This window comes from Brachypodium distachyon, chromosome 4 (assembly GCF_000005505.3).
Source record: "Brachypodium distachyon strain Bd21 chromosome 4, Brachypodium_distachyon_v3.0, whole genome shotgun sequence".
Lineage (NCBI taxonomy): Eukaryota > Viridiplantae > Streptophyta > Magnoliopsida > Poales > Poaceae > Brachypodium > Brachypodium distachyon.
This window is the reverse complement of record NC_016134.3, coordinates 46,375,048-46,401,051: the sequence shown is the minus strand read 5'-3', so window position 1 is coordinate 46,401,051 and position 26,004 is coordinate 46,375,048. Positions and strand designations below refer to the sequence as shown.

Here is a 26,004-nt window from a genome sequence, read left to right as displayed (position 1 = left end):
GTGCATAAGTCTATGGCTTGACTGATGAAAATGTAAATTTACCCAAGATAGGATTTTGTAAATTGTAAGCTGGAATGTAGGCTCAGTTTTGGATCAGACAGCTCAAATGATTGGGAATTACAAGTGCTTGCTTGTAGTAGTGCAGCTCAAATGATCGGATAGCTCAATTTTTTTTAGAACTTTTCTGGGATGCTGTCATGGATTTGTAGCATGTATAGATACATGGCTTGGATGTATATATCGATGTATAACTGGAAGGTGCCCTGTTAGTTAGTTGTGACATCAATTAAGGAAAGTTTGTTTACACTCTGCTTCAGACAGGACAGTGAATTATTCAGTTTGGTGGCCTATCTTGTTTCTGCTTCTGTTGCCGCCGACTCTTGAATGGATAATACTCTATTGTTTTTGTTTTTTAAGAGGTGAACAGTGGGTGGATCACCTGCTACAATATACTAATGAAAGACAAAAAAATCCGTACAGATAGAAAAAGACGCTAATCTATCCAGGCACGTGGGCCAGCACATTCTTCTGCCCTAATCTTGCAGCTGCTGACCAACCGTTGAAAATGTTAACCATTTACAACAAGCAAAGGAAGACAATCTCTAGGAGTATCTGTTAAGCCCAATGTGGTGCTATCAGAGAGATTGTTTCAGTTGCTACACACTTTATTTTTTAACAATCAGCAGGAGCTTTGCCATTTTCAGTTACTGTTGGAATAAAGTTCTATGTACAACCTGCCATTGGACAGGGACTCAAATTACAGTAAGTACAGTCCTGCTGGTGCACTAAAATTTTGCACTGATGACTCACTGATGTACTCGTAGCTCTCAGAGCACTGCTGCCTCTGTTGCATGAGCTCTACTACTTTCTCGTTATCTATCCTTTTGGGAAAATGTAGTATACTACTGTAGCAGTCTATCACACCAAGCTAAGCTAAGCTTGATTTTACTATGACTTTGTCAGTTGTCGAATGCACATGATAATTCCCACGGCTAAACTTCGGAGAAGCCAAGTCCAAGCCCAGGTCAAACCGCGGATGTATGAAGGAGAGAAGCCATCATTCTCAAGGCTTTCACTGTTCCTGCGGTGGCCGTGACAACTCACATAAATCCTAACCAATTTTGTGCAAATCCAGCAGTAACGCCCATAAATTCCCCCACCTCAAACTCCAGCCTGCAGAGAGTATGTGAGGCACAGCTGAGGTCATATTCCCTGCTCCCAATGCCATCCCAATAATGTCCAACATTGACGTCCAAACTGCCCCTGGCAAAATTAGTACTGTAGGAGGAGTAGCAGCAGCACAACTGCTCCAGCCAGTCTTCTCAATGACATTTCACAGGGATGGATGGATGCTGGGCAACTGCTGCCTTGCCATGATCATCATCCTCTTGCCAAATGCATGGCCTTCGCAGGAAAGAGGGGATGGAAGGAAGGAAGAACAGGCTGTGCCTGACAAGCAGCTTCAGTTCTGCTCTGTCATCATGGCCGGTGATGCAGGCAGAGCCAAGCAATGCAAGAGCTAGACAGATCTGCAGCTGGGTTCCAATGTCAACCTATCACATCAGAGATCAGGCAAAGAATCCAAACCATGGATCCAAAGATCGTTCTGCAGATATATCGATATATCTGAAAGGGAAATGGAGAACTGCTGCAGCTAGATTCATGCAAAGAAACAGGGTCATAATACTGTTGCAGCTAGATTCATGCAAAGAAACTGGGTCAGTTTCAGCAACGTATCTGTGCAGGATCTAGAGTGTTTTGGAAAGACTGTCCCCTCTTTGGAAGTACTACGGAGTAGCAGGAAATTTCAGATCCAAGATATATCCTCACCGGTCAATGGATAAATTTCGTCTGAAGTCTGAAAAATAGTTTGAAGGGATCAAAACAGTAGTCTGAACTCTGAACACGACACCTGATCATAACAGATACAAGAGGCCTTTGTTGATTTTGGAGCTTGAAAATGTTACTGAAAATAACAGATAAAACAAGCTCATTCAAAAAGAAAACTCACCTACTGCATCAAGAACATTAAATTTCCTCCAGCTTTGAGTACTAACCGGTCAAGATGTTAGAAAATTTACACTATACACGACGCTTCACATCAAAATCGAACCTTGAAGTGAAGTGACACGCCATGATGACGGAGCTTTGAATCCTCTACAACTATCCATAGATCATGTAGTACTAGTAGATGGATGGTTGCTCTTGGCAATAGATGGAGTACATAGAGTGACAGAGCAGTTGAAAGCAACGAAGACCAGCTAGCAAAGTTGGACATCCTTGAATGCTGCTCATCATCATGTTGATGCATTGGAACCATAAGAATATCTGTGTAAAGATCAGCTGATGTAGTTCGATTTGATAGGAAGACTTGTTGCACTGCTAGTTGCACTGCATGCAGCACTACTCGAGTGCCGGAGTAAAGTGCAGTAAAACGTGTTAAATATTCTTCCCCTTGACTTTGACTTTGGTGAGCAACCTAATAAGCCGGATTACTTCCCGTGCATAGCAGAGATACTAACACTTATCCCAAGAGTGTCTAAAACAGTGTATAAACAACACTTCAGAGAAGTGGCACTCAATTCTTTGTTTGTTGTGTTGCCAGAGGCGATGAGAAGAAGATCCCCTGAGGCAGAAAAACAGAAGGATCGCAGAGAGGTGTGGGTGTGGCACAACCCCGGCTTGATCATGGCCTAAATCGTCTCGAGCTTACTTATCTGGATTAAGCAAAGTTGCTTCATTATCTGACTGTGGACAATGTCACCTGATTAACACACAGTTCTCCCCGCAAAAAAAGAAAGATTAGCACGGTTCCAAACAAATTGCAGCCACAGAGTACTAGTAATGCATCGCCATAACTGCATATGGTTGACCATCTCTGACCGACAGAGAGATGTTGGAACTTTTGCCGGCCGGCCCGGCCGGGGCGGGAGCTACTCTAGCTAGCTAGCTACTCCAGGTAGCGCAAGGCAAGGGCGAGAGGAATAAAATGATTGCGTGCGTATCTTTGGGCCGAGAAGCCTGAACTGCGTCATCGATCCACGGCCATCATCACACTTTCTTCAATTTTTGACAGGTAACCACCACCGGTCCTCCATTAGGAGTACTTCTAGCTCAGCTCAGCAGCTTGAACAGGGCGCCCGCAGAGCTGCAAGGAGAACAACAACACTGGACACCCACTTGCACAGTCAACCGGCCGATCCGTGGTCGTGCACTCGTGCTCCTAATATAAATACCCCACCCTCGCATAGATATCCTTCGTCCCCAATCACAACGAGTTCTTCCTTCGATCTCCTGCTCTCTCCTTTCTGTCCCTGCCTCTCTCTGCTTTGCAAGCCCAGCCATTTCAGCAGCTCAGAGACTCAGAGACAGAGAGAGGTGAACACATACACATTCCTCAATGTTTTGTCAAATTCTGTGGCAAAGTTGCTAACATTTGGCGTGTGTTTTTCTGCAGGTGTGCGTGTAGGAAGAAGAGGAACGATGGATCGGGTGAACTCGAACCTGTACCTGCAGAACCTGTGCATCATGGAGGAGAACGAGCGGCTACGGAGGAAGGCGCAGCAGCTGGACCAGGAGAACAAGCAGCTGCTCGCCGAGCTCAAGCTCAAGAAGCAGCAGCAGCAGCATCACATGGCCGCTTCCTCCTCTTCCCAGCTTCTGCCGCCGGGCTCGGCAGGCGTCAAGGCGTCCGCGGCGGCGTCCAAGTCCGGCAAGCTGCAGACCAAGTGAAGTATGCTCGCATCGCATGCATGCATGAATGGAGATGCCGCGCCCGATGACTTTTGTGATTAGTACTAGCTAGCTTCGTTAGTTAGTACCAGCATAATGTAGTAGCAGTGCTTTGCTAGAAATAGGTTCTGCATGACATGCAAAGCTTGTTTATTTGACGACTTGTGGTGGCAGGCTAACTAGGAAGATCAGCCTAAGTAGAAGTAAAGTTTCACGGTGGTTTTGTGGTGATATTGCAATATGATGGGACATCTATCTGATCTGACCAGAGTACTAGAAATGCTGCATGAAAGATTAAGCCCCAAGTTATTTTTCGATCCAGCACTTGGTTCCGTTAAACATGCAGTGTTAAAATGGCACTCGCTTATTCGTTGACTACTTATATGCATGCATCAGCATGTGCATCTTTCTTGAAGATGGACTCAAGCAAGCAGGGCGGTTAATTACGGATCAGTAGCTCATGCCCGTCGATCGTTCTTGAAGATGCATGCATATATATATCCCTCGTTTCGCTTGTTGAGGCGCTGGTCGATCCTCTGTCCGAAAAAGAAAGTTGCTGCCATGGAAGCCTTTTTAAATCTCCTGGAGAACAAGATCTCGGAAGCTCCCCAGATCCTGCCCTGCTGAAGAAAAGGAGAACACTCTTGGCAGGTCCGGGAACGCCTCAAGCATTGTGCACTCGTCGATTGATCGGCTGAACTGCTGGAGCGCCTGCTACCTTCTGTGTTTTCTGTTATCTGTACTTTGGCCGACGTTTTTGTGTTTTGCTGGGCTGCCTTTACTAGAAAGTTTTTGTAATAGCTGGTGTGTCCGCGGTAGTATGCTGGGACCCTGTTCGGGTGTTGAATGGTTTTTCCTCTGCAATATGCGGTGATCTGAGCAAACACTGCAAGGATGGTTGTTTCATTTTCAATGAAAGTGGAACGGGGCGGGGGCCTTTCGCTCTAAAAAAAATATCCCTCGTGAAGACAGGATCGTTCTTTACCGTGCACTTTGCAGCACGGTCTAAAACGAAAGAATTCAATAGTTGACCGCGATCCAGCGAGCTGCGGCGCAACGATGTCACCCGCGCACTCGAGCAGTGAGCTGTGAGCCCGGCCCAGTCAAAATCCAATTTAGTGGTCCGAGGCGCCAACATCCGGCCAATCGGACTTTAGACTACCGGGCCATACGCGCTGGCTTACGCTTTCAGTTCCCCCGAGTTGGGCGCGTTAGCCGGCCCGGCCTGGCCCGATCGATCTATCGCCGCTTGCGCGTCCGCGGACCGCAGCACAGCTGGCAGGCTTCTCGAAATGGTTGCATAACTTAAGATCTGGAAAGTTACAACTTCTCAAACTTTACTTTCCACTTCAGTTTGAAAATATACAAAAAGTTTATTTTGAGATAATGGGAGCACCCTAGGGCATTATCCATGTGCCAAAGCTAAATTTGTCACCCTGACATCATTTAGCACCGTTACCAAATTTTCTTATTTCTCTTCAACACAGACGGTGCTAAATTCTCCATTGTTGGGTCCTACATACCTGTGTCAGCAACAAAGATTAAAAAAAAAAACTCTATTGAGTGCTCTTTTTGACTAGCACTCTTCTTGACCCAAGTCATTTATTTGTTTATTGCTTTCTCATTAGCAACCTCTGGTTCTCATTTTCTCTGATTTGGCACCGCCTACACGTGGAGCGGTGCACACCGGTGTCAAAAGCCAATCTGACAATTTGGCACCCCAATTTGATCTCATGGTTGCATCAAGAAAACACAAGAAAAAGATTCTAGCCTCCTGGCCTGTACAAAACTAGACCGTCCGTTTAGAAAACCAATAATTTATTAGTCACCAAAATTGTTCGATACTTGAGGATATCAATAAATATTAATGCACTAAATTCCAGAATACGGTTGGACACTTGGACGTACATGTCTATCTTCTCTCGCACCGTCGCACGCCAACTCACTCTCTTCTTCCCAGATCTGCCATCACCGTACCCCGACTAGTTAGGCACTCTGCCATCGACGCCGCACTGCCCCGTCGCTTTCTCCGCTCGTCGAGTTCATCACCACCTCTTCACGGTCGTCGTGTAAGTCTGGCTCCTCCGCACCATGCTCTTCCCCCCCCCTCTCTCTCTCTAACACTAAACCCCTCTCCCTATCCGCCTCTCAGATCCATTGCTACCACTGTTCGTGTCAAGTTTTGGGCCACCGTCACGTCCCAGTGCTTCCTCGTCGAGATCACCGTTGGTGAGCACCCACACCACAACCCCCCCCTCCCCCTCCTTTCTTCTTCACTTTGTTCTTGTAAAGGGGGGAACTTATTCATTAACAACAGAGTACAGATGTAAGCCTGAACTTGTCAAGGGTAGAAAGATTACATATTTGCCCCAACGAGCAACTTGACATCCTGTGAGTGCTATTACTACAAGAGACCTTGGGATAGCTGATATTGTCCATTCTAGCTTTTCTGGCAAGGTCATGAGCTAAGGTGTTATTGTCTCTAGGAGTCAAAACAACCTTAGTATTAAGTCTTGAGTGGTCTTCAGTGTTTTGAATGAGTCAATTCCTTATGCACCAGTGACCTGGGGAGTTCTGAACATATGAATGTTGACAAGCCAAAGCCAGGTTTTGGTTGTCAGTAATCTTCTTAGCTTCCTGTTGATTGAGGTGAGATAGGATTTCAGTAGCTAGCAGAGCACCTAATGCTTCAGCCTACAAAAGAGAAGAAACAAGGCAAGAGATTGCTTGAATTTGTGCCTTCCATTTGAGATCAGGACCTAGAGAGTCAATACCTGCAGGAGCAACTCCATCTTCATTTTTTGGATCCTTCCAAGCTGCATCAGAATAGATGTTGAATCCCTGCAAATGAGTGATCTGGGATGTGGAGATTAGGGAGATTCCTTCATTCTGTCCTGGTTTGGAGTCATCTCTAAGATTGGAGTCAGTACCTGCATCCTGTTCAAGCTTGAAACCTGCCAAAAAACTTCTAGCATTTGGAAATATTTGAAAGGGAGAGGAAAGTTTTTTGTTAAAGACATGGTTATTCTAGGACTTCCAAATGCACCAAGCAAGATAAAGATGTTCTGAATACAAGCATGGTGATGACCGCATTGAGAGAAAGCATCTATAATATCAAGAGTGGAGGAGTGAAGCTGCTTTGGCAAAAGGACAAACGAGGAATAAATGAATTTCATCTTCTAATCCACCACATCTGATGTAGGTTTTAGAGATTTGTTTAGAAATTCTACCTGCTCCATTTTGAAGAAGTCTCCAAACAAAAGTCTGAGTCCTCCTAATTTGTCGCTCATCAACATTTTCTTTCTAAAGTAATTATTAACAAGTCGAGGAGGGGATTGCTTGGTTCGAATAGAGTTCGTTCTCTTTGCATTGATTGGTAGGAATTTGCAACATTTAGGACTTATTCGATTTATAGGACTTTGAAACCATATGAATATGAAAAGTAGAGAATTGAGATGTCATGCACACTTCAATCCTTAGGAGTTTTCCATGAAGTCTCATCTAATGCTAAGAGGGATTAGGTCAATTTGGGCATAATACTTAGGAATCTAGCATCTTTGTTCCTGTGAAACAAATGCTACACATAGTAAAAAATTCTTAAGGTTTGTATTCATGTAAAAACCTCTAGAAATCGTACAACCCGAATTAGCCAGTTTGGAGGATTCTGTTCCTAAGGATTTTTTTTCCTATACTACTCATATTATTTGTAGATTTGAAGCCATAGGTATTTTTCTTAGGAACTACTTCCCATGCAATTCGAAAGGAAAATTTTCTTTGTTTCTATGGAAACTATGGCTAGCATATATATAATTCTTCAAGTAAGTTCATGTACAATCAAATTGTTTATATTACAAATTTATGTGTTTTGAATTCCTGCATGATTCAATATGACATGACATTCAATTTTTATGCTTTTTCTATTATTGTGTTTTGAAATCCTGCAGATCAAATAGGCCATTGGATGGAGTTCATGCCAGAGCTGGGGGCAGATGCCGACCGCATAAGCACCCTTCCTGATGACTTACTCCTCGTGGTTCTTGCATGCCTGGGTTGTGCTGCCACAGCCGCAGGCACCAGCCTCCTCTCCCGCCGGTGGCGCAGCCTCTGGACCGGCCTCCGCAAGCTCGTCTTCCATGACATCCCATTTGAATTGCTCGAAGAAGTGCTTAGCCGCTTCTCCCCCAATGTCTCCCTTCTCGAAATCCGCATCCCGGAGCAGCCAGGGGACATCGCCAACACTGCCGGCCATCTCAACTCGCTGTTGCGTGCCGCGGCACGGCTTGAGCCGGAGGAGTTCATCTTCACAGTGCCATCAAGCCTAGCAAGAGTCTGCGCCGAAATTAACTTGCCATGCTTCCACCGTGCAAAGTCCATCGTGGTACACTTTGACAGCTTCATAACCCTTGAGCCGACTGATGGTGAAGAGCACTTCTCTGCGCTCAAAACACTATCTCTCACAGGCAGCAATGTCACCGACGCCGAAGCCTTCCTCCGCCGCTGCCAGCGCCTGCGGTCGTTCACTATCTGGGCGCCCACCATTGTGCTCGGCGACGACCTGAGGGTCCACTCGACGTCGCTGCTGGAGCTCATCGTGGCCGTGACGACGGCGTGGGGAGAACTTATAGATATCGATGCCCCCGAGCTCAAGGTATTGTTCGTGGCCATGTTTGCCTTTGAAAACGCAAACATCTCTGTCTCGGTACCAAATGTGGAGAAGCTCTCGTGGAGCTGCCTATATGCACGGGGGACTAATGGGTTTGGTCTCTGGAACCTGGAGAAAGTGACGTTGCTGAAGGCACCGGGCGAGGGACAGCCCCCTTCGCTGACAATTCAGGCCTGCAATGTATGTCTCCTATCATCCTCCTCCTCAATTTACTAGATTGCTCACTAAATTGAATTTTTATGAATGATGTATGTCATGCCACATTATTTTACAGGCCTCGAGATATATTTTCCCGGAAGCAGCCAGCCTTGTGCAGGAGATACAGAAACACATGGTCACTGAATTCTCTGTTTTGGAGATATGTCTTAGAACAACGGGGCATGCTTTTGGAGCATTTGTGTCACTTATCCTTGGGATGCGACCGATTCGTACTGATGTGAAGAGGCTTAAGGTCGTTATATGGAGACCAAGGGTAATTCTCTGTTCCCTTCTGCTTATGTATCTCAATGAAACATTGTGCAGTAATTAACATTTGTTTATTTATCTATTTATTTATTTATTTATCTTAGGTGGAAAGAGCATGCGAACCAAATTGTCCTTGCGAGCCTCTTACGGGCTGGAGAACCCAAGAAATCTCCTTGCCTGCTCTGGAAGAAGTGGAAATAAGTGGTTTCGAATTCGGCAATCATGATTTTGAGTTCTTGAGACTGATAAGCAGAAGTGCCCCAATGCTTAAAACATTATCAGTGAGTCTTCTGCCACGTGGGATCCCGTCAAGGAACGATCTACGTGCTAAAGTACGCAACATCTTGGGGGCACATTCTTCTGTGGAATTCACTTTGGATCTCAGCTCTGGTGAGTATATGTTTTACATGCATAATTGGCATGCTCCTATGTTCAACGAGCCAACGAGGGTATCATTCTTTATCCAACTTTTGCCGAAATCTAAAGCCCAGCTGCTAGTGCTAAATTTGTGTATATATCCTAGTTATTAGCTAAATATGCTATATTACTGCTGAATCTGTGTGCACAGTCCTAATGTTTTTAGCAAAACAAAAACTGAATATTAGGGGGCGATAAAGTTTATGAAACTTTTATGCAGGCTTCCTTAAGTTGGTAACCTTGATTATAGTACTCTTTTGTTTTGCATCTGTGAAAAAAATAGGGTTTCTAGATTAGCGGAATCTAGGTGTCTCAACTCTCAACTGAATATCATTGGCCTTTGGGTTTGACACAAATTATTCGGTTCCACTTAAATTCTGTTCAGCAACTTCTTTGCTAGTTTTGTTGCTCCTGTCAGCATGTGTTGTGCTTTCTTTGAGTCATTACTCATTAACGAATCTACACTTGCGTGCATGCTGCGATACTGATGCAGCGCTTTGTTTCAATTTACTTCCTATGCAGCGATGGAGGGCAGCCAAAATGGTCCATTGACATGATTCTCATCCTTACATCTGCGATCTGTGCTGCGGATTGACAAGATCATCCTTTCCCATCTATTCCATATTTGGTCTGGTTTCAGTAGTTTGCTTGGTACTTTGAACTGATGTGTTGCCATGTTTTATGTTGTTTTGCCTCTGCACTGCAGCTTGTGAGCTTGGTTTGTGAGTTGCACTCTAGATTAATTCTGGAATGGTCTTTGTGACAATCAATTGTCGATGTTATTGTACTTGATCAACCTATGTAATGTGCTCCAAGTGATTTGGTTAAGCTTACATTTTCAATTGCCTTTTGCACTGTTTATTTTTATTTTGACCCCCTGAATATTTTTGACAAAAGTTAGATATATACTAAGCAGCAGAGATTGTATACTTTCAATGCTTATACGACCCAAATTGGCTCTATCATTAGCTCACTCCCATCTCATATAGTGAACAGAAGATGCTTCCTTATTCATTCTAGAATTTTCGTTTGTCCACTTTGTAAAGCCCTGCAGTGAGTTTCCTCTGCAAGGAAATTTCATCCTTATAGTCTTCAGAAATGCTTGTTGTATGCTGGAATCATTGTTAGGGATAGGCCATGCCCATATGTTGCTAGGGAACAACATATTCTTGGCCTGTCTTGCTACCATAAATGTCCGTGTGCAGCATCCCATTTTTGACCCAGTTAGCCATCTGGTTCTTCCTCCAGAACACCACTTCGTGGCTCCTGCTCTGGCTGCACCTCCCTGCTGCCTCCGTCAGAGCTCTAGCTCTAGTGAGTCAGCATTTGCGCAACAGCTATTGTGATTGTCTCCTCTGCCGGATATGCCTTCAGTGAGAATTGAGTTTGGGCTGCATTATTTGTTGGCCGCTCCGCAGGCATGAGACGCCGTCGCGGCCTCGGAGAACGCGGTTGCAGCGTCCCCAAATCGGAGCCCATTCGGACTAGCCCGCTCGATCGCCCATCCGAAACTTCTTGAAATGAGAGATCGTTCCAGATTTCAGTACGTAATGAGCTTTTTCCCCTCTGGCAAAAACTTTGCATTACCCTACACTCTACAGAGAACAAGTGCTAGTTAACTTTACAAATGCCAAACACGAGAACAAATAGGAGTATCATGTTATCGAAACCAGATTACAGACTCTGCAACTAAAAAGAGGGGAGATACAACTTCTATCCAATCCCCTGTTCAGACATTCAGAACACAACCAACATACAGTTCTGAAGCTTGACAGCATCTAGCCAAGAACAGTTCGATCCTGCTACCTATTACAAACCAGATAGGTTGTTGAGTGCAAGCGATCAAGCGGCTACCTACTGTGCCTGCACGAACGCCGGCAAGGGAAGAACGCCGGCGCGGCGAGGGAAGAAGGCCGGCATAGGCAGCATGCCCGGCTCCGGCGAGGCGACGAAGCTTGGCCCAGAGAACACGGGATCCGAGCGCGCTTCCGTCGGAATCATCTTCTTCAACGTTGTCTTGTCCTTTGGCGCCTCCTTGTCGACGACGATCGTCTTCTTCTGCTCCTCCTGCTCGCCGTCAGGCTGTGCTGCTGCCCGTGGCTTCTTGTGCGCGTCCCAGAGGTCGGCGGACGACGCGCGGCTGGGCGGCCTCTTGTTGCTGTCGTCCCGAATAGATGAGGAGGACGACGAAGAAGATGACGTGCTGCTCGTGATGGGCTTCTTCTTCTTGTTGATGTCCCAGCGCTCGACGGAGTCCGCGCGGCCTGTGCTCGTGCTGCCGCACGAAGACGATGCCGGGCTGCCGGGCTTCTTCCCGTCGTTCTTGTGCGCGTCCCACCTCTCGACGGCGTCGGCGCGGCCGGGCTTAGGAAACTTGGGGTTGGAAGCCGCCGGCAGGATGATGATGCACGGCGCCGGCGTGCTCATCGGAGGAGGGGTTTGGAGCAGGCCGGGGAGAAGCGCGGCGGCAGCCTTGGCCATGGCTCGTTCAACCGACGCCATTGATCGAAGATCTTCTTGGTGGATGCAAGCGCGCGGGGATGAGCCAGACGGTGGCCGCCGGGGAACGATCGAACAGATGATGGATTTGATGGGGCTGCAGGAACTATGTTGGTCCATATTTATTTGTTGGCCGCTCTCGGCCCGCACGAGAGGCCGAGGCGTACTCGGAGAGGAAGGGCTGGCTGCGTTCATCTGCCTGCCGCAAGCGCAACTCCGCTATGTGCTCCATTTCGGAATCAGGTAATGCAAGTAATCACTACTAGGAGACTAGGAGTAAATTTGGTAACCTCCGAAGTCCGAATCCGTCCGACGGCCGCGCGCGCGGGGCTGGCAAATTGCGGCATCAGAAGCAGCAGCCTGTGCTCCTCTCGGTCTCGGTTTGACTTGAGAAGCAAGAATCAATGGCATTCCATCGATGAATAGTGGCCGACAATGGCATGCGACGCGAGGCGACAGCTTGGGACGTTTCACTGAAGAATTTTTCTGGAACGGAAAGTTTCAGGCGATGCCTACTGTCTCCCAGTTTTAGTGCACTTTTCTTCACTGAAGATTTTTTCTGCCGTTTCAGTTGCTCGTGTGCCATCGTACAGTTTCTTTGCCAAGGAATCAAGACAAGAGCGTGATTGCACAGTAATTGCAGGGGAAATATGTCGGTCAGAGATCAGAAGTTTTCAGGTATCTTCAAAGAAAAGAAAAAAGATACATTTCCAGGTGATTGTGTAGGGCGCAGTTATTTTAGATGCTTGGGGTGGTTAATTAGCATCAAAGCGTGCTGATCAACTTATTGTGAAAAATGTATAAATGATTTACTTATCTGCGAAAATAAATCATGGCACCTTTCATGTGCCACTGAATTGATAAAAGTCGGAAAAAAAAAGCTAGATTCTAAATGAAGAAATGGCACCATTTGAAAGAAGTGTGCATTAAGTAATGAAAAATGTGACAACTAATAATGCTAAATGCATGATTTGTGCTGACCAAATGATCTGCATCTTTGTCCGTGTGTTTCTCCTCTTGTTCTTCTCTTCTTCTTTTTCCTCTACACTCCGAATTGATGAAACGGACCATAAATTGTCCATGCACGTTTTTAGATTATAAATTGATGGTTTGGTGAAAACAAGAACTTCATATGTTAAAAAATGTCTTTCAATGGGTTTCTTGGTTTCCATGGATTTCTATCACACATAAATGTTGTGAAATCAAGAATTCATGTTATGAAAACTTGAATCCAGGCAAAATATGCATTTAAATTTATGACGCCTCTTAAATGCTTATGTGTTGGTTGTAATGCTCCAGTGAGGCAGTGAGGAAGATAGTATGTGTATCAGTACGTACTGACTTGTAAGTGTACGTTAAGGTCAAGAATCTTGAATGTTACTCTTAGAAGTCAAAGGTATGTGAGGTACAAATTGTTCATCAAGAATCTGCGCAAGTAATTCAGAATAATTTTCACATATATATTTTTCTGCTTTGGAGACAAACATCCATCTTTTACAGCCTCACCATATCACAGACTCTGTAATTAAAAAGGCGAGATACAACTCCTGAACTCCAGTCCCTGATTCCCTGTACAATTGTTCTCTGAAGTTCAGAACACAACGTAGGCTCACATTTCTGAGGCTTGACAGCATTAAAGCACACTTCGATATCTATGAATGCTACGTACTACTACCTATTACAAACTACTGTGCCTGCACGAACGCCGGCCGAGGAATCATGCCGGCGCGGCGAGGGAAGAAGGCCGGCATCGGCAGCATGCCGGGCTCCGGCGAGGCGACGAAGCTCGGCCCAGAGAACACGGGCTGCGTGCGCGCCACCTTCGCCATCATCTTATTCGACGTTGCCTCGTCGGCGTCCTCCTTGTCGACGATCTCCTCCTGATCGGCCTGTGCTGCTGCTCGGGGCTTCTTGTGCGCGTCCCAGCGCTCGGCGGAGTTGGCGCGGCTGGGCGGCCTCTTGCTGCTGTCCCACCTCTCGCACGACGGCGCCCGGCCGGGGTTCTTGCTGCTGCTTGCCTGAGTTGAAGACGAACTGCTGCTGCTGCTGCTGATGGGGCTATGTCTCTTCTTGTTGATGTCCCAGCGCTCGACGGAGTCCGCGCGGCCTGAGCTTGTGCTGCCGCACGACGACGCCGGGCTGCCTCCAGGTTTCTTGTGCGCGTCCCACCTCTCGGCGGCGTCGGCGCGGCCGGGCTTGGGAAACTTGGGGTTGGAAGCGGCGGGCAGGATGATGATGCACGGCGACGGCGTGATCATCGAAGCAGGGGTTGGGAGCAGAGCGGGGAGGAGCGCCGCGGCAGCCTTGGCCATGGCTCGCTCGACTGAGAACGCCATCGATCTTGATCTTGTTGATTGGTGAAAAGCAAAAAGCCTAGCGTTCGCGCGGCGAGGAGAGGTGCTTCTTGATCGCCGGGGAACGAACGAAGAGATGTCGATTTGATGGGGCTGTGGGAATGAATTGAGTTGGGTGCGTATTTATTTGCTCTTGCTGCCGCACGCCCATGAGCTAGAGGCCGTCTCGGACTAGGAGGATTGCCACCGACGTTCCATGTAATCCGAAATGAACCCCAATTCGTTCGGATTACCTTGATTCAATTCCTTCGGCAGTTGCTGTCTCCATCACCGACCTTCCGTACTTGCTTCGCTTGGAACACGGAAACGATGGGAAGACGTACAGGGAGAAGGCGCTTTCGCCGCTGGACCAAATAGATTTTTTTCTTTTGAGAGGACCAAATAGAAATAGGAAGGCGCAGTGGCCGGGCGAACTATTGGGCCCGATAGAGCGGGGATACATGGGCTTGCCTCAGGCCCATGGAAAGTAAGCGTTTGTCTGTTCAATGAATTTGCTGTCTGTTCAATGAACCATCAAGAGAGCCGCGATCGACGATCAACACCTCAAGCAAAAGCATCGAAAATTTCGGATCAATTATTAGTAGCTACCAGCATATAAAGTATGTAGATGCATCGATCAACATATGTACGCAGCTAGCTGTGTGCCTGTGTACATTGATCGATCAGATTCGATGAGATCAATCAATCAATCAATCAACATATATGATCTAAATCAGATAGGAATTCAAGTAAGTTCCTGGAGCTTTAGCGATGAAGACTGTTTGGCGGGGCAGTCGTTGTCGGAGGAGCACCCGCACTTGATTGGGGTGAAGGCACAGGTGCCGAATGGCTTTCCCGGGAGGTTGCAGTTGATCTTGTAGCAGCACTTGGTGTTGACGCAAGTCTGTCCAGTCGTGTTGAACTTATTGCTGCTCACGCCCGGCGCCGGCGGCTGGCAGCACTTGCAGTCCTTGCACGTCTCGAACGGCGTCGACCCCGCCATCAGAGACGAAGACAGGTTCCGGTACGCCACTCTCGGCACCGGCACGTACTCGCCGCTCACGTCGGTGGCCATGGCTCCTCCTGTGCAAGAATTGAACTAATTAGAGTCGGATGCAGTGGTATGATATCAAGATGATGATCGTCATGCATTATATGTAAGTAAGTGCATACCTTGGGCGGCTACTTGGAGGAGGAGGAGGAGCGCGAGGCCGGCGAGATGGACGAATGCCATGGCTGGCTGCTTTGGTTGTCAAGAGAAAGCTTGGACTTTTGCACCGAGGAAGAAGCTAAGTACCGGGTTATGATTATTTGGCGAGATGGGTAGAATATATATAGGCATACGAGGTATGTATCTCTGTCAAGTATGTTATCTTCTTCTCTTTTGGGAGGAAAAACGTGCGTATACACACACATGGAAAATAGTTAATGAGTGCTAGTTAAAAAAAAACAAATGGAAACCTCTAAACTAATGCTAGATAAACTCTAAATAAGTTGCAAAACAAATCTAAAGCCTTAAAGGCAAGCTAAATTTTTTGCAAATCAGATCAATATCCGCTAGCTAGATAAGTTGCAACTCAAATGGAACGTCTTAAAGGCCGGCTAAATAAGTTATTTTCATCTGTTGGGGGTGAAAGACGTTTTAGCCCCAAATGGATCAAGTTGGATCACAACGTATCAACCCGAATATATCTAGTTGGATTGGATCACAGTGATATAGCACAATAAGTGGATGCTTCATTAGCTTAGAAAGAGAAGGAAAAGTGGTAAGGCGAGGCGAAAAAATGTTTTTATCATCACCCATGGGGGGTTTAGTAAGGCCGGATTAGCCAACACAGAGTGAAAATAACGAGTGGGCGAGAGAGTGTTTTCTCATTCGGATTTTGAAGGAAAATTTATGGTTTTTCCTCAAAACAGAGAGGAAAAAAAAAGTCTTCGGCAAACAAAAACTAGAGTGTTCCTAAAGCAAATGCAATCACATCGAAAGAGAAGTGAGTATGAATTATGGTTGTTAATTTTTGAAACTCAAGAACACCACAATTTTGTGGCCGTCTATCCAAGCTTATCAGCTTGTGTTAGAATCTGTGATAATTTATGAACATGCTAATTTTGTATCCGCTTAACTTTTAGAAAAGTCAATTTATGCCTTTAGTCATATAAAGATCTCAATCGGTGCCAACAGTCCATCGCCTTCAAGTTCAAACCACACTACCATTTGAAGACACAAAACAGAGATTTGAGATGTGAGTAAGTATGATTTATTTGATGCTAGATAATACAACATTCTCTTTTCTGTTTAGTCCGTAGCACCGCACCAGTGTTCTGCTAGTCTTGGATAAATTTTAGTTGAACCCTGTTTATCTATATTGGCCTGTCGGTGGTGATGATCCATCCGAACCATTGTTCAATAAGTTTTCACAACTGATGCGTGGTCTCGTTGGGACGTAAGTGATGATTGTAACTCCCTTGTTAGAGTAGAACAGAAGCCGGCAGTGTGTCCACCATTGATCGAGGAATCTGCCCGTTCACCTATTAGTGATCGATGCCATGGGTTCTCGACGGGTAGTCACCACTGACGGGCTTGCGGGCATCCAGGAGGTGAGTTGTACACTGCTGAATGCTGATTTCTGCACCAATGCCTGTAAGTAACTGTCTTCAGAATATCGCAAAGTTCAGTGTCGTGCCTGAATATTCCTTGAATGGATATCTTCATTAATTCTCCAACACCATTCGAATTATCAAATCAAGTTAAGAAATCTGCCGATTGGGAACTAGTTAATGTATTTGGGAACTACTACGTGCAAACTCAAATGCTGCAATTTGCAATTAAACAGTAGTACAAAGTAATGTAGTTACAGACCAAACACTACGTACGGTCAGTAGCGAGTCCATAATTCGACCTGGATTCTTGATTAGGGATGAGGCCGGCAGAAGTCTGTTAGAAATGACACGTGCTGATTACAATATCTCTTTCACATCAAAACCTGGCAGCAATGCCATTTCCATTAGTATACCTTTGCAAGAATGTTTCTTCCGAAACCAGATGATGTCAGTTGAAAATTATGATCGATATACAGAACAAGGCATCAACTCAACTGAACAATTGAACAAATGAATAGTACGTGTCCACTACAATTACAGCAGGCTCAGGGTAATGCTTACAAGATTTGAACATACTGCAGAGTGCAGATACTAACTAGTCCTATTACAAGCGTTGGGTGCACGCGATCAGTTAAGCGACTAGAGTCATGCCGGAGCGGCGAGCGAAGAAGGCCGGCTTGGGCAGCATGCTCGGCTCCGGCGATGCCACGAAGGTTGGTCCAGAGAACACCAGATGCGTGCGGGGTGCCGTCTCTTCAATCTTCGTCGTCTCGTTCTTCTGCTGTTCCTTGTCCTCGCTGGTCCGGCTCTCGGCGTCAGAAACTGCATCGCGGTCGCGGGGCTTCTTGTGAGCGTCCCAGCGGTCCGCGGAGGACGCGCGGCTGGGCGGCCTCTTGTACCTCTCGCCGGAGATCGACATCGAAGAAGAAGAAGACGACTTGCTGTTGCTGCTGCTGCTGCTGATGGGGTTCTTCTTGATCTTGTTCATGTCCCAGCGCTCGCAGGAGTCGGCGCGGCCCGGGCTGGTGCTGCCGCACGAAGACGCTGGACTCCCGGGGCGGTTCTTGAGCGCGTCCCACCTCTCGACGGCGTCGGCGCGGCCGGGTTTAGGAAACTTGGGGTTGGAAGCCGCCGGCAGGATGATGATGCACGGCGCCGGCGTGCTCATCGGAGGAGGGGTCCGGAGCAGGCCGGGGAGAAGGGCGGCGGCAGCCTTGGCCATCGCTCGCTCGACGGACGCCATGGATGATCTTTCTTGATCGGGAGGAGCTAGGCGGTGGACTGGTGGAGAACGAGCGGATGATGTGATGGGGTGTGGAGGTGGAGAATTGGGCTGGCTGCATATTTATGTGCGGAGGCATGAGAGACGCCGTCGCGGCCTCGGAGTCGGAGAAGGAGAATGCGTTATCTCTCGCGCGCCCAAGCCTTTGTTCCCCTGCCGCGTCTCCGAACTGGAGCCCATTTCGGATTGGCTTTCAGGGCGCAGAGGCGGCGGCGGCCGCAGCGAGGAACGCGGAGCTGCAGCGAGAGGCGGGGGAGCGGCGGAGGGTCGCAACGCGCTGGGCGCGGAGAGGGACGCCGTCGTGGGTGCCGTGGCAGTGGCAGTGGGCGTCGGCGCTCTCGCACTCGGAGGTCAAGGAGGGGCCGCGCTCTGCTCCTCTGTTTCGTTTGGATCGATGCTTCTGAGTTCTGTGTGCGCGTGTGCAAATTCAGGCACCATGTCCATTTCCCGTCCAATCTTGAAACGGTTCAAAGGAATTTTGCATTCATCCTTCATCTTTAGTCTGTACTCGACCGGTATTGTATGACTCACCGTGCTCAACCAACCAAACACGGAAATTGGGTTGAACCGACTCAGTCGAACTCAAACCACTGAACCCGAACGCGGCCAATAAATATAGATTGGCCCCGACAAGAGCGCCGTGAACCACCGCACTAAGTTAATCTGCAAACGAGGCTACTTGTACCGGTTGATCGATTCGGGCTAGAGCCGAGATGTTGAGAACATTCGTCCATACGATGGGATGCAACCGGGTAATGATCAACAACGCCTATTTTTACAAAGACTGGTTTTTCCTTAGTCGTAGCTTCCAAAGATGTAAGTTTTGAGCATGGTCTGGGGGAGGCAATAGACCTACTCATGTTCTGGCTAGTAAGGTGGGTGGGCATCATGTGTGCGCGCGCGCGGGGCTGGTTGAGCCCACTGATTTTCTTATGGATATAAACATGGATGTAACTATATTTGTTGTGTAATAAAGTCAGCCCGGATGATTTTCCTTAAAAGAAAATGCACGTCACATATTTTCCGGACGAAGAAAGTAGAAAATTATTCTCCAAAGAAGAAATCTAGAAGGCTGGCCATGAGTTCAATATCAAGGGGAAATTTCTTGTTTCCTTCTCTTTTCTCTTTTACTATTGAAGCTGAATATTATTATAAATAATTATGACTTTTATAATTTTTTGAATGATTTTTTTTATCTGAAGAACAAATCATTTTTCTGAACATTTTTTTTGTGTGAAAATAGATGTGTTCACAAATTGTTTTAACATTGATGTGTATCATCAGAAAAATATTTACGTGATTGAAAAAAAAATGTTACTGACCATTTTAACTTTTTTAGTGATTCAAGATAAATGTTCTTACCATTTCAGGTGTTGCAACTACATACAAAAACTCAAACGGTGGTAAAAACCCGGTAGTTATTGGACCTGGAATTTCAGACGAGGCAAGACACTTCCAGAAATGGCAACGCGACCAGATGTTAGTTGAAAACCAAGTTTGATACAGAACAATAGAATAAATGAATAGTTTGTCAATTACAATCAGATCAGGCGCGTGGTAGCGCGTACAAGATTAATCTGAACGTACTGCAATGCAAAGTAATGCTACAGGCGTTTGGTGCACGCGCGTGATCAAGCGGCTAATTAACTAGTGTGCTTGCGCAAACGCGGGCAGAGGAAGCATGCCGGCGCGGCGAGCGAAGAAGGCCGGCATGGGCAGCATGCTCGGCTCCGGCGAGGCGAGGAAGGTTGGTCCAGAGAAGACCAGATCCGTGCGGCGCGCCGTGTCTTCCATCACCGCTGTCTCGTCCTTGTCGTTGCTGATCGGCTGGCTCTCGGCGTCGGAGAGTGCGTCGCGGGGCTTCTTGTGCGCGTCCCAGCGCTCGGCGGAAGACGCGCGGCTGGGCGGACGCTTGTACCTCTCGCCGGAGATCGTGCTGCTTCCACGGCTCGACGTCGAAGAAGATGACGTGATGCTGCTGATGGGGTTCTTCTTGATCTTGTTGATGTCCCAGCGCTCGCAGGAGTCGGCGCGGCCCGGGCTGGTGCTGCCGCAAGACGAGGCAGGGCTCCTGGGGCGGTTCTTGAGCGCGTCCCACCTCTCGGCGGCGTCGGCGCGGCCGGGCTTGGGAAACTTGGGGTTGGAAGCCGCCGGCAGGATGATGATGCACGGCACCGGCGTGCTCATCGGAGGCGTCGGGAGCAGACCTGGGAGAAGCGCGGCGGAAGCCTTGGACATCGCTCGCTCGACGGACGCCATGGCGATGACCTTCTCGATCGATGCAATGCAACGCAAAGCGTGGAGGAGCTAGGCGGTGGAGAAGGGGCAGACCGCAGATGATGTAATGGGGTGTGGAGGGGGAGAATTGGGTTGCCAGCCTGCGTATTTATGTGTGGAGGCATGAGACGCCTTCGCGGCCTCGGAGTCGGAGAGCGCGTTATCCCCTGCCGCGTCTCCGAACTGGAGTCCATTTCGGATTGGCTTTCAGGGCGCAGGGGCGGCGGTGGCGGCGCCCTGCGAGGCGGACTGCGATAGGTGGCGCGGGGCGACGGCTGTGCGGGCGGCGAGGAACACGGAGCTGCAGCGAGAGGCGGGGGCTCGGCAGGGCGCGGGGGAGGGGCTAGGGGCGCCGCTCCCGCATTCGAAGGAGAGGGCCGTGCTCTGCTCCTCTTTTCGTTTGGATTGATGCTTGATGCTTCGGAGTTCTGTCTGCGCGTGTGCAAAACTGCAAATTCAGGCACCATGTTCATTCCCATCCAATCTTGAAACAGTTCAAATGAATTTTGCTTAGCCTGTACTTGCCCATATTCTATGATTCAGTATGGCCAACCAACCAAACACGAAAAGTGGGTCGAATCGCTCAGTCGAACTCAAAACTCACACAACAAAACGCAAAATCAGGTTTGCTCCACACAAACAACCAAACACTCAGGTGAATGGGGGCGGCCTAGTAAAAATAGGTTGGCTCCGACCAGCGCACCTTGAACCACCAACCAAACACACCTTAACTTAATCAGCAAACGAGGCTACTTGTACTGATTGACCGATTCGGCCACGAGCCGAGATGTTCACAACATTCCTCCATCTAAAGGTCGGATTACAAGTGACTTGTCAAAAACAAAAAAAACCCGGCTGATCCACTCGTCTCTGTAAACGATTTGGCGTTAAGAGATGAAGAACCATGGATCAACCATTTGGTATTTATTTTTGCTATTTTTCTTGTTAGGCTTGTGTGTTTTGGGCGGTGCATCTTGATGGTGGAGTTGACGTCATCCAAAAGATAGGTGTCCTCATTTCGTCATCGTCTTGGTGTAGGCGTCATGGCCTACTCCGTTTACTCAATGGTTCTCGCGGCTCATCATTTGGTGTTTTTGAGTTTTTTTTCTTGTTGGTTCATGGACGGTACAATGGGTTTCACAACATGCTTTTGCAAGGGGTGTGTCCCGGTCACGGTGTTTTCAACGATATTAGATTCCCGCTGTTTGAGGTGGGTGGCTCGACCGTATGGCTTTTTCAAAACCTACGAGATTAGTCCAGCTTGTGCAGGGATGGTGTTTCGTCATAGAATAACTGGAGGAACGTCAAGATGCGAAGGATCCATCTTTTTATTTTAATTTTATTGAGGATCATGATGGAGTTTTCAGTTTAATTTTTATCAAGGATCTTTGTTGCTTATGTTCATGTCAATTGTTTGTTCAAGGATTTTTATCAACGATCTTTATTGCCGATCCAGTATACGTTTTGTTATTGTTCTTGACCATTTTATGATATTTCAGGTGCTGCAACTACATAAAAACAAAATTAAGTGAACTACATATTTTATGTTCACATGATTAAGGATAAATGTTCTTGACCATTTCAGGTGCTGCAACTACATACAAAGCTCAAATGCTGCAAATTTGCAATCAAACAGTGGTAAAAACTACTACTCCCTTCCTCCCATATTAAGTGACGAAATATTATATGTACCTAGATTTTTTTTAAGTATAGATATATACATATTTAGGAAAATTTGAGTCTGGACGGAGAGAGCAGTAGATATTGGACCCGGAATCTTTCGGACGAGGCAAAACACTTCAGAAATGGCAACGCGACCAGATGTTCGTTTAAAATTTAAGATCGATACAGAACAAGGCATCAACTCAATTGAACAATTGAATAATAAATGAATAGTATGTCAATTACAATCAGATAAGGCATCAACTCAACTGAACAATTGAATAATAAATGAATAGTATGTCAATTACAAATCAGATCAGGCGCATGGCAGCGCGTACGAGTACAAGATTAATCCGAACATACTGCAATGCAGAGTAATACTACAAGCGTTGGGTGCACGCGCGTGATCAAGCGGCTAACTTAGTGTGCTTGCGCGAACGCCGGCAGAGGAATCATGCCGGCCCGGCGAGCGAAGAAGGAGGGCATGGGCAGCATGTTCGGCTCCGGCGAGGCGACGAAACTTGGCCCGGAGAACACGGGTTGCGTGCGGGCGGGCGCCGTCTCTTCCATCGCAGTTGTCTCGTCCTCCAGCTGCTGCTCCTTGTCCTTGTCGTTGCTGATCGGCTGGTCGCCCGTCTGGCTCTCGGCGTCAGAAACTGCATCGCGTGGCTTCTTGTGCTCGTCCCAGCGCTCGGCGGACGACGCGCGGCTGGGCGGACGCTTGTACCTCTCGCCGGAGATCATGCTGCTGGGGTTCATATTTATGTGCGGAGACACGGGAGGGGCACCGTCGCGGTCTCGGACTCGGATGAGTCGAAGAAGAACGCGTTGTCCCGAGATGGAGCAGGGAATGGATTCGTGCAAGTAATCAGGCACCGCCACAAGCCGAATGGAAAAACGAAAACGGAAGAGAAAAGGGAGAACGGCGCGGGGATTCATGAGGTGCTGGGCCGAAAGGGGTAGGGAAAGCAGGGACTTAGGCCTTGGGCCATGCATGACAGCCCAAGAGATTGGGAGTGTAAGACGGGCTCGCTCGAAGGATCGGGCCTCAGCCCAAGCTAAACGAAACCTTCATCCTCGGGGGCTGCTCGGCGGCGGTGACCTCGCGCCGGCGGCGGGCTCCACGATGACGCCTCCTCCATCCAACCCCAGGCACCGCCTTCGAAGACGCCGCTTCGCCGTATGATCTCCCATCGCTCCCGCTGGCACGAGAGGTTGCTGGTGAGGATTTCCCGGCTCCCTTCAGTTCGGATTCGAGAGCCGAAATAATTTCATCTCGCTTCACTTGGGCTGACTGTCGTGCTTAACCTAGGACGCTGGTTAACCAATTTCCTTTCGCACAATTTTTTATTGTTTCAACATATTGCGGCTGTCAGTGTCTACTTTTCATCATCAATAGATAAAGAAGCAATGCTGAGAGGAGAGAGAGTGTGCCATAGTAATACGAAACCATGATTCACGAGAGCAACACTAATGATTCAACAGATAAAGAAGCAAATGTTCTATTTTTTGTATTATGGTAGGAGTAACTAATAAATGATCTCGGCTTGAAAAAGGCATGACGCCGTGCTGAGTATCTTGGATGACAAAATAGGAAGCCAAGTACTAACAGAGGTTTGTTCATTCTTCTCTCAACTTAAGCATTACTAATGATCTTGAATATTAAAACTGTGCATTTGCAATTGTCCAATATTTATTGTTTAGTATCTTTGACTGAGATCTGAGATGTTTTCTTTTAATTAATTATTTTGTGATCCTTTGACACATTTCCTTGCTCTTAACCCGCCAGATCGAGAGGAGCAAGCAGGGAGACACAGTGATGCCTCATGAGCGGCCAACAATCTCGTCAATCTGGGCTTGAGAAAGGCAGAGATGCCTAGCTTGATGATGTCGGATGATAAGTGAAATACTAACAGTCGTCGGTAGTGTGTTCACCAAGGTTTGGCTAATCCTCACACTACTGATAGGTTGCCGGTTCGCTTGTCGGTGATGACTTATTAGGGCTCTCGGCAGGCAACCACCACTGATGGGCCTGCTTGTGCCCATCAGAGGTGAGTTATATCGCTGACATCTGCGCTAATGCCTGTCTATAGTGACGATCACCCATAACTGTCTTCGAGCAACGACATTTTTGTTTTTAGTTGTTTATAACTAGCTGTTGCAACTCTTCCCAGTTGTGATTATCTTCAGAATATTGAGAAGTACGGTAACATTGAAAGGATCTTCATTCTTCACAATTGTAAATACCAGTCAATTTATCAAATAAAGTTCAGAACTCTGCCAATGTATCAGGTGCTGCTGCTACATAAAAACTCAAATGCTGCAAATTTGCAATCAAACAGTTGTACAAACTACTCCAGTAAACACTACCTACGGTCAGTTATGTGAATTATTTCTGTAATTAGGCCACTTGCCATTTGCAATCAACTCATTGGTCTCCGGTTCTGTGTGTGAATCTTTTTTCACAAAATCAGTTGAGTCTCTTTCTGCCTGGATTGAGACAGGAGTACCATGGAATTGCATGGGACGTTTTTAGCATGACGTGTAGTGGTCTTGGCAGTATCTTTCCTTTGCTCAGCACTTCTACAAATTGCACGGGTGTACATACCCGTCGTTTGTTTCTGGCTGTAGGTGAACCATTCCTGAACTCCCTGACCATAGCCCATTATATTGACTAGTAACTCATAATGTAGTGGCTCTGTTCTGTGGCTGTTTTTAGGAAATATGGCACGATGACTAGAACATGCTTGCTGCTGAATTTACCACTGCTTTTCTTCTCAGTTTTTTAGTGACATTTTGATATGTTTCTTTGCAGAATAATTAAACAGAGGCTATCGCCATCGAGAAGCAGACCATCACTGCCATCACTATCACCCAGGAAATGCGCCGGTTCTGCAGCCTCTCGGGGTTGTAATTTTATATGAAGAAGAAAGAAATGCAAGATGATCTAATTATTGCGGCGAGGAATGCACCAAGTTGGCATTTCGGCATCTACTAGCAGTCTTATCTAAGAGATACTCCATCCGATCCATAATAAGTGTGGTTGGGGGATTTAGTAATCTTGTACTGAATCCCCGACACTTATTATGGATTGGAGGGAGTATGATGCAATTATCAAGAGGATGCGCATTGCACAAGAACTGTTTGTAAGCAGGTTATAAAATTTCAGATTAACAGATTCACATTTGTATTAATGGATAGGATCATATTATGTGGCCATGTACTTTGTAATTTATCTGTGATCTGCGAGTTATGCACGGTAATTGGCTGTGATCTAATCTGATTTGTAATTCGTTTATGCATGAGAATTTGTTCTGGTATGTGAGATGTACCCTGTGTGTAATCTATCATCATCACGCAGTTTTAGTAGACTCACTCCTGAGAGTAGGATGGTGGTGCCATTTGTCCAAATGGACTGATGCGTTTTGGGAGGAATAGATGCGTGGTCTGATCTCGATTTTTGGGAGTGTTTTTTGTTTTGTTTAGATTCTGAACCATTTACTATTAACTGGCCTACTGTAAATACCATTCGGGTTCTTTTAGAGAAAGGACCCGTGCTCCCGATTTCATTTAAGAAACCGCGTCGGTCCACAGTTCGACAGCTGTTCAAAACAGAAATTAAAACACAGTCAGGACACAGGCCCGAACTTTGAACTGCTAACTGAAACCATAACAGAAATCACCACGGGCAAACTTCCATACGAGCTAGATAAACTGAATAAAAGTGACACTCTTCAAAGTTCCAGGCGTCGCAACACCCCATGAGTCTTGTTCAATACCATTCGGTTTATTGAATGAAGTTCAGAACTCTGCCAATTATGTCAGGTGTTGTTACTACGAGTACACAAACTCAAATGCTGCTAACTCGCAATCAAACGCTTCTACGGTCAGTTATGCGAATTTTCGTTTTCTCCCTCTTGCTGCAAACGAGTCAGTAACCAAGTTAGATGTGGCATCTTACGGATGGGACAGAAGGCTGTTAGAAATGGCATATGTTGTTTATAACAATGCTTTCCATCCTGATTGGTACCTTTGCAACGCGACCACGGGTTGATTTAATATTAAGATCGATA

At 47.0% G+C, this 26,004-nt stretch overlaps 1 protein-coding gene and 1 long non-coding RNA gene across 3 annotated transcripts; both read left to right on the top strand.

The window, feature by feature from the left end:
* Positions 1 to 3,483: 3,483 nt before the first annotated feature.
* Positions 3,484 to 10,623, top strand: LOC112268705. The gene is made up of 5 exons (XM_024454667.1): positions 3,484 to 3,626; positions 5,885 to 5,961; positions 7,677 to 8,575; positions 8,670 to 8,867; positions 10,483 to 10,623. Exons 1-5 carry the CDS (start codon positions 3,484 to 3,486, stop codon positions 10,621 to 10,623), a joined length of 1,458 nt encoding a protein of 485 aa, XP_024310435.1.
* Positions 10,624 to 22,994: 12,371 nt separating this feature from the next.
* LOC112268761 lies at positions 22,995 to 25,209 on the top strand. Of its 2 annotated transcripts, none has more exons than XR_002960203.1 (2): positions 22,995 to 23,152; positions 23,721 to 25,209. It is a non-coding gene; the product is annotated as an uncharacterized LOC112268761 (long non-coding RNA). The 2 variants fall into 2 exon arrangements; XR_002960202.1 differs by having other exon boundaries at positions 22,995 to 23,545.
* The last annotated feature ends 795 nt before the right edge of the window (positions 25,210 to 26,004 follow it).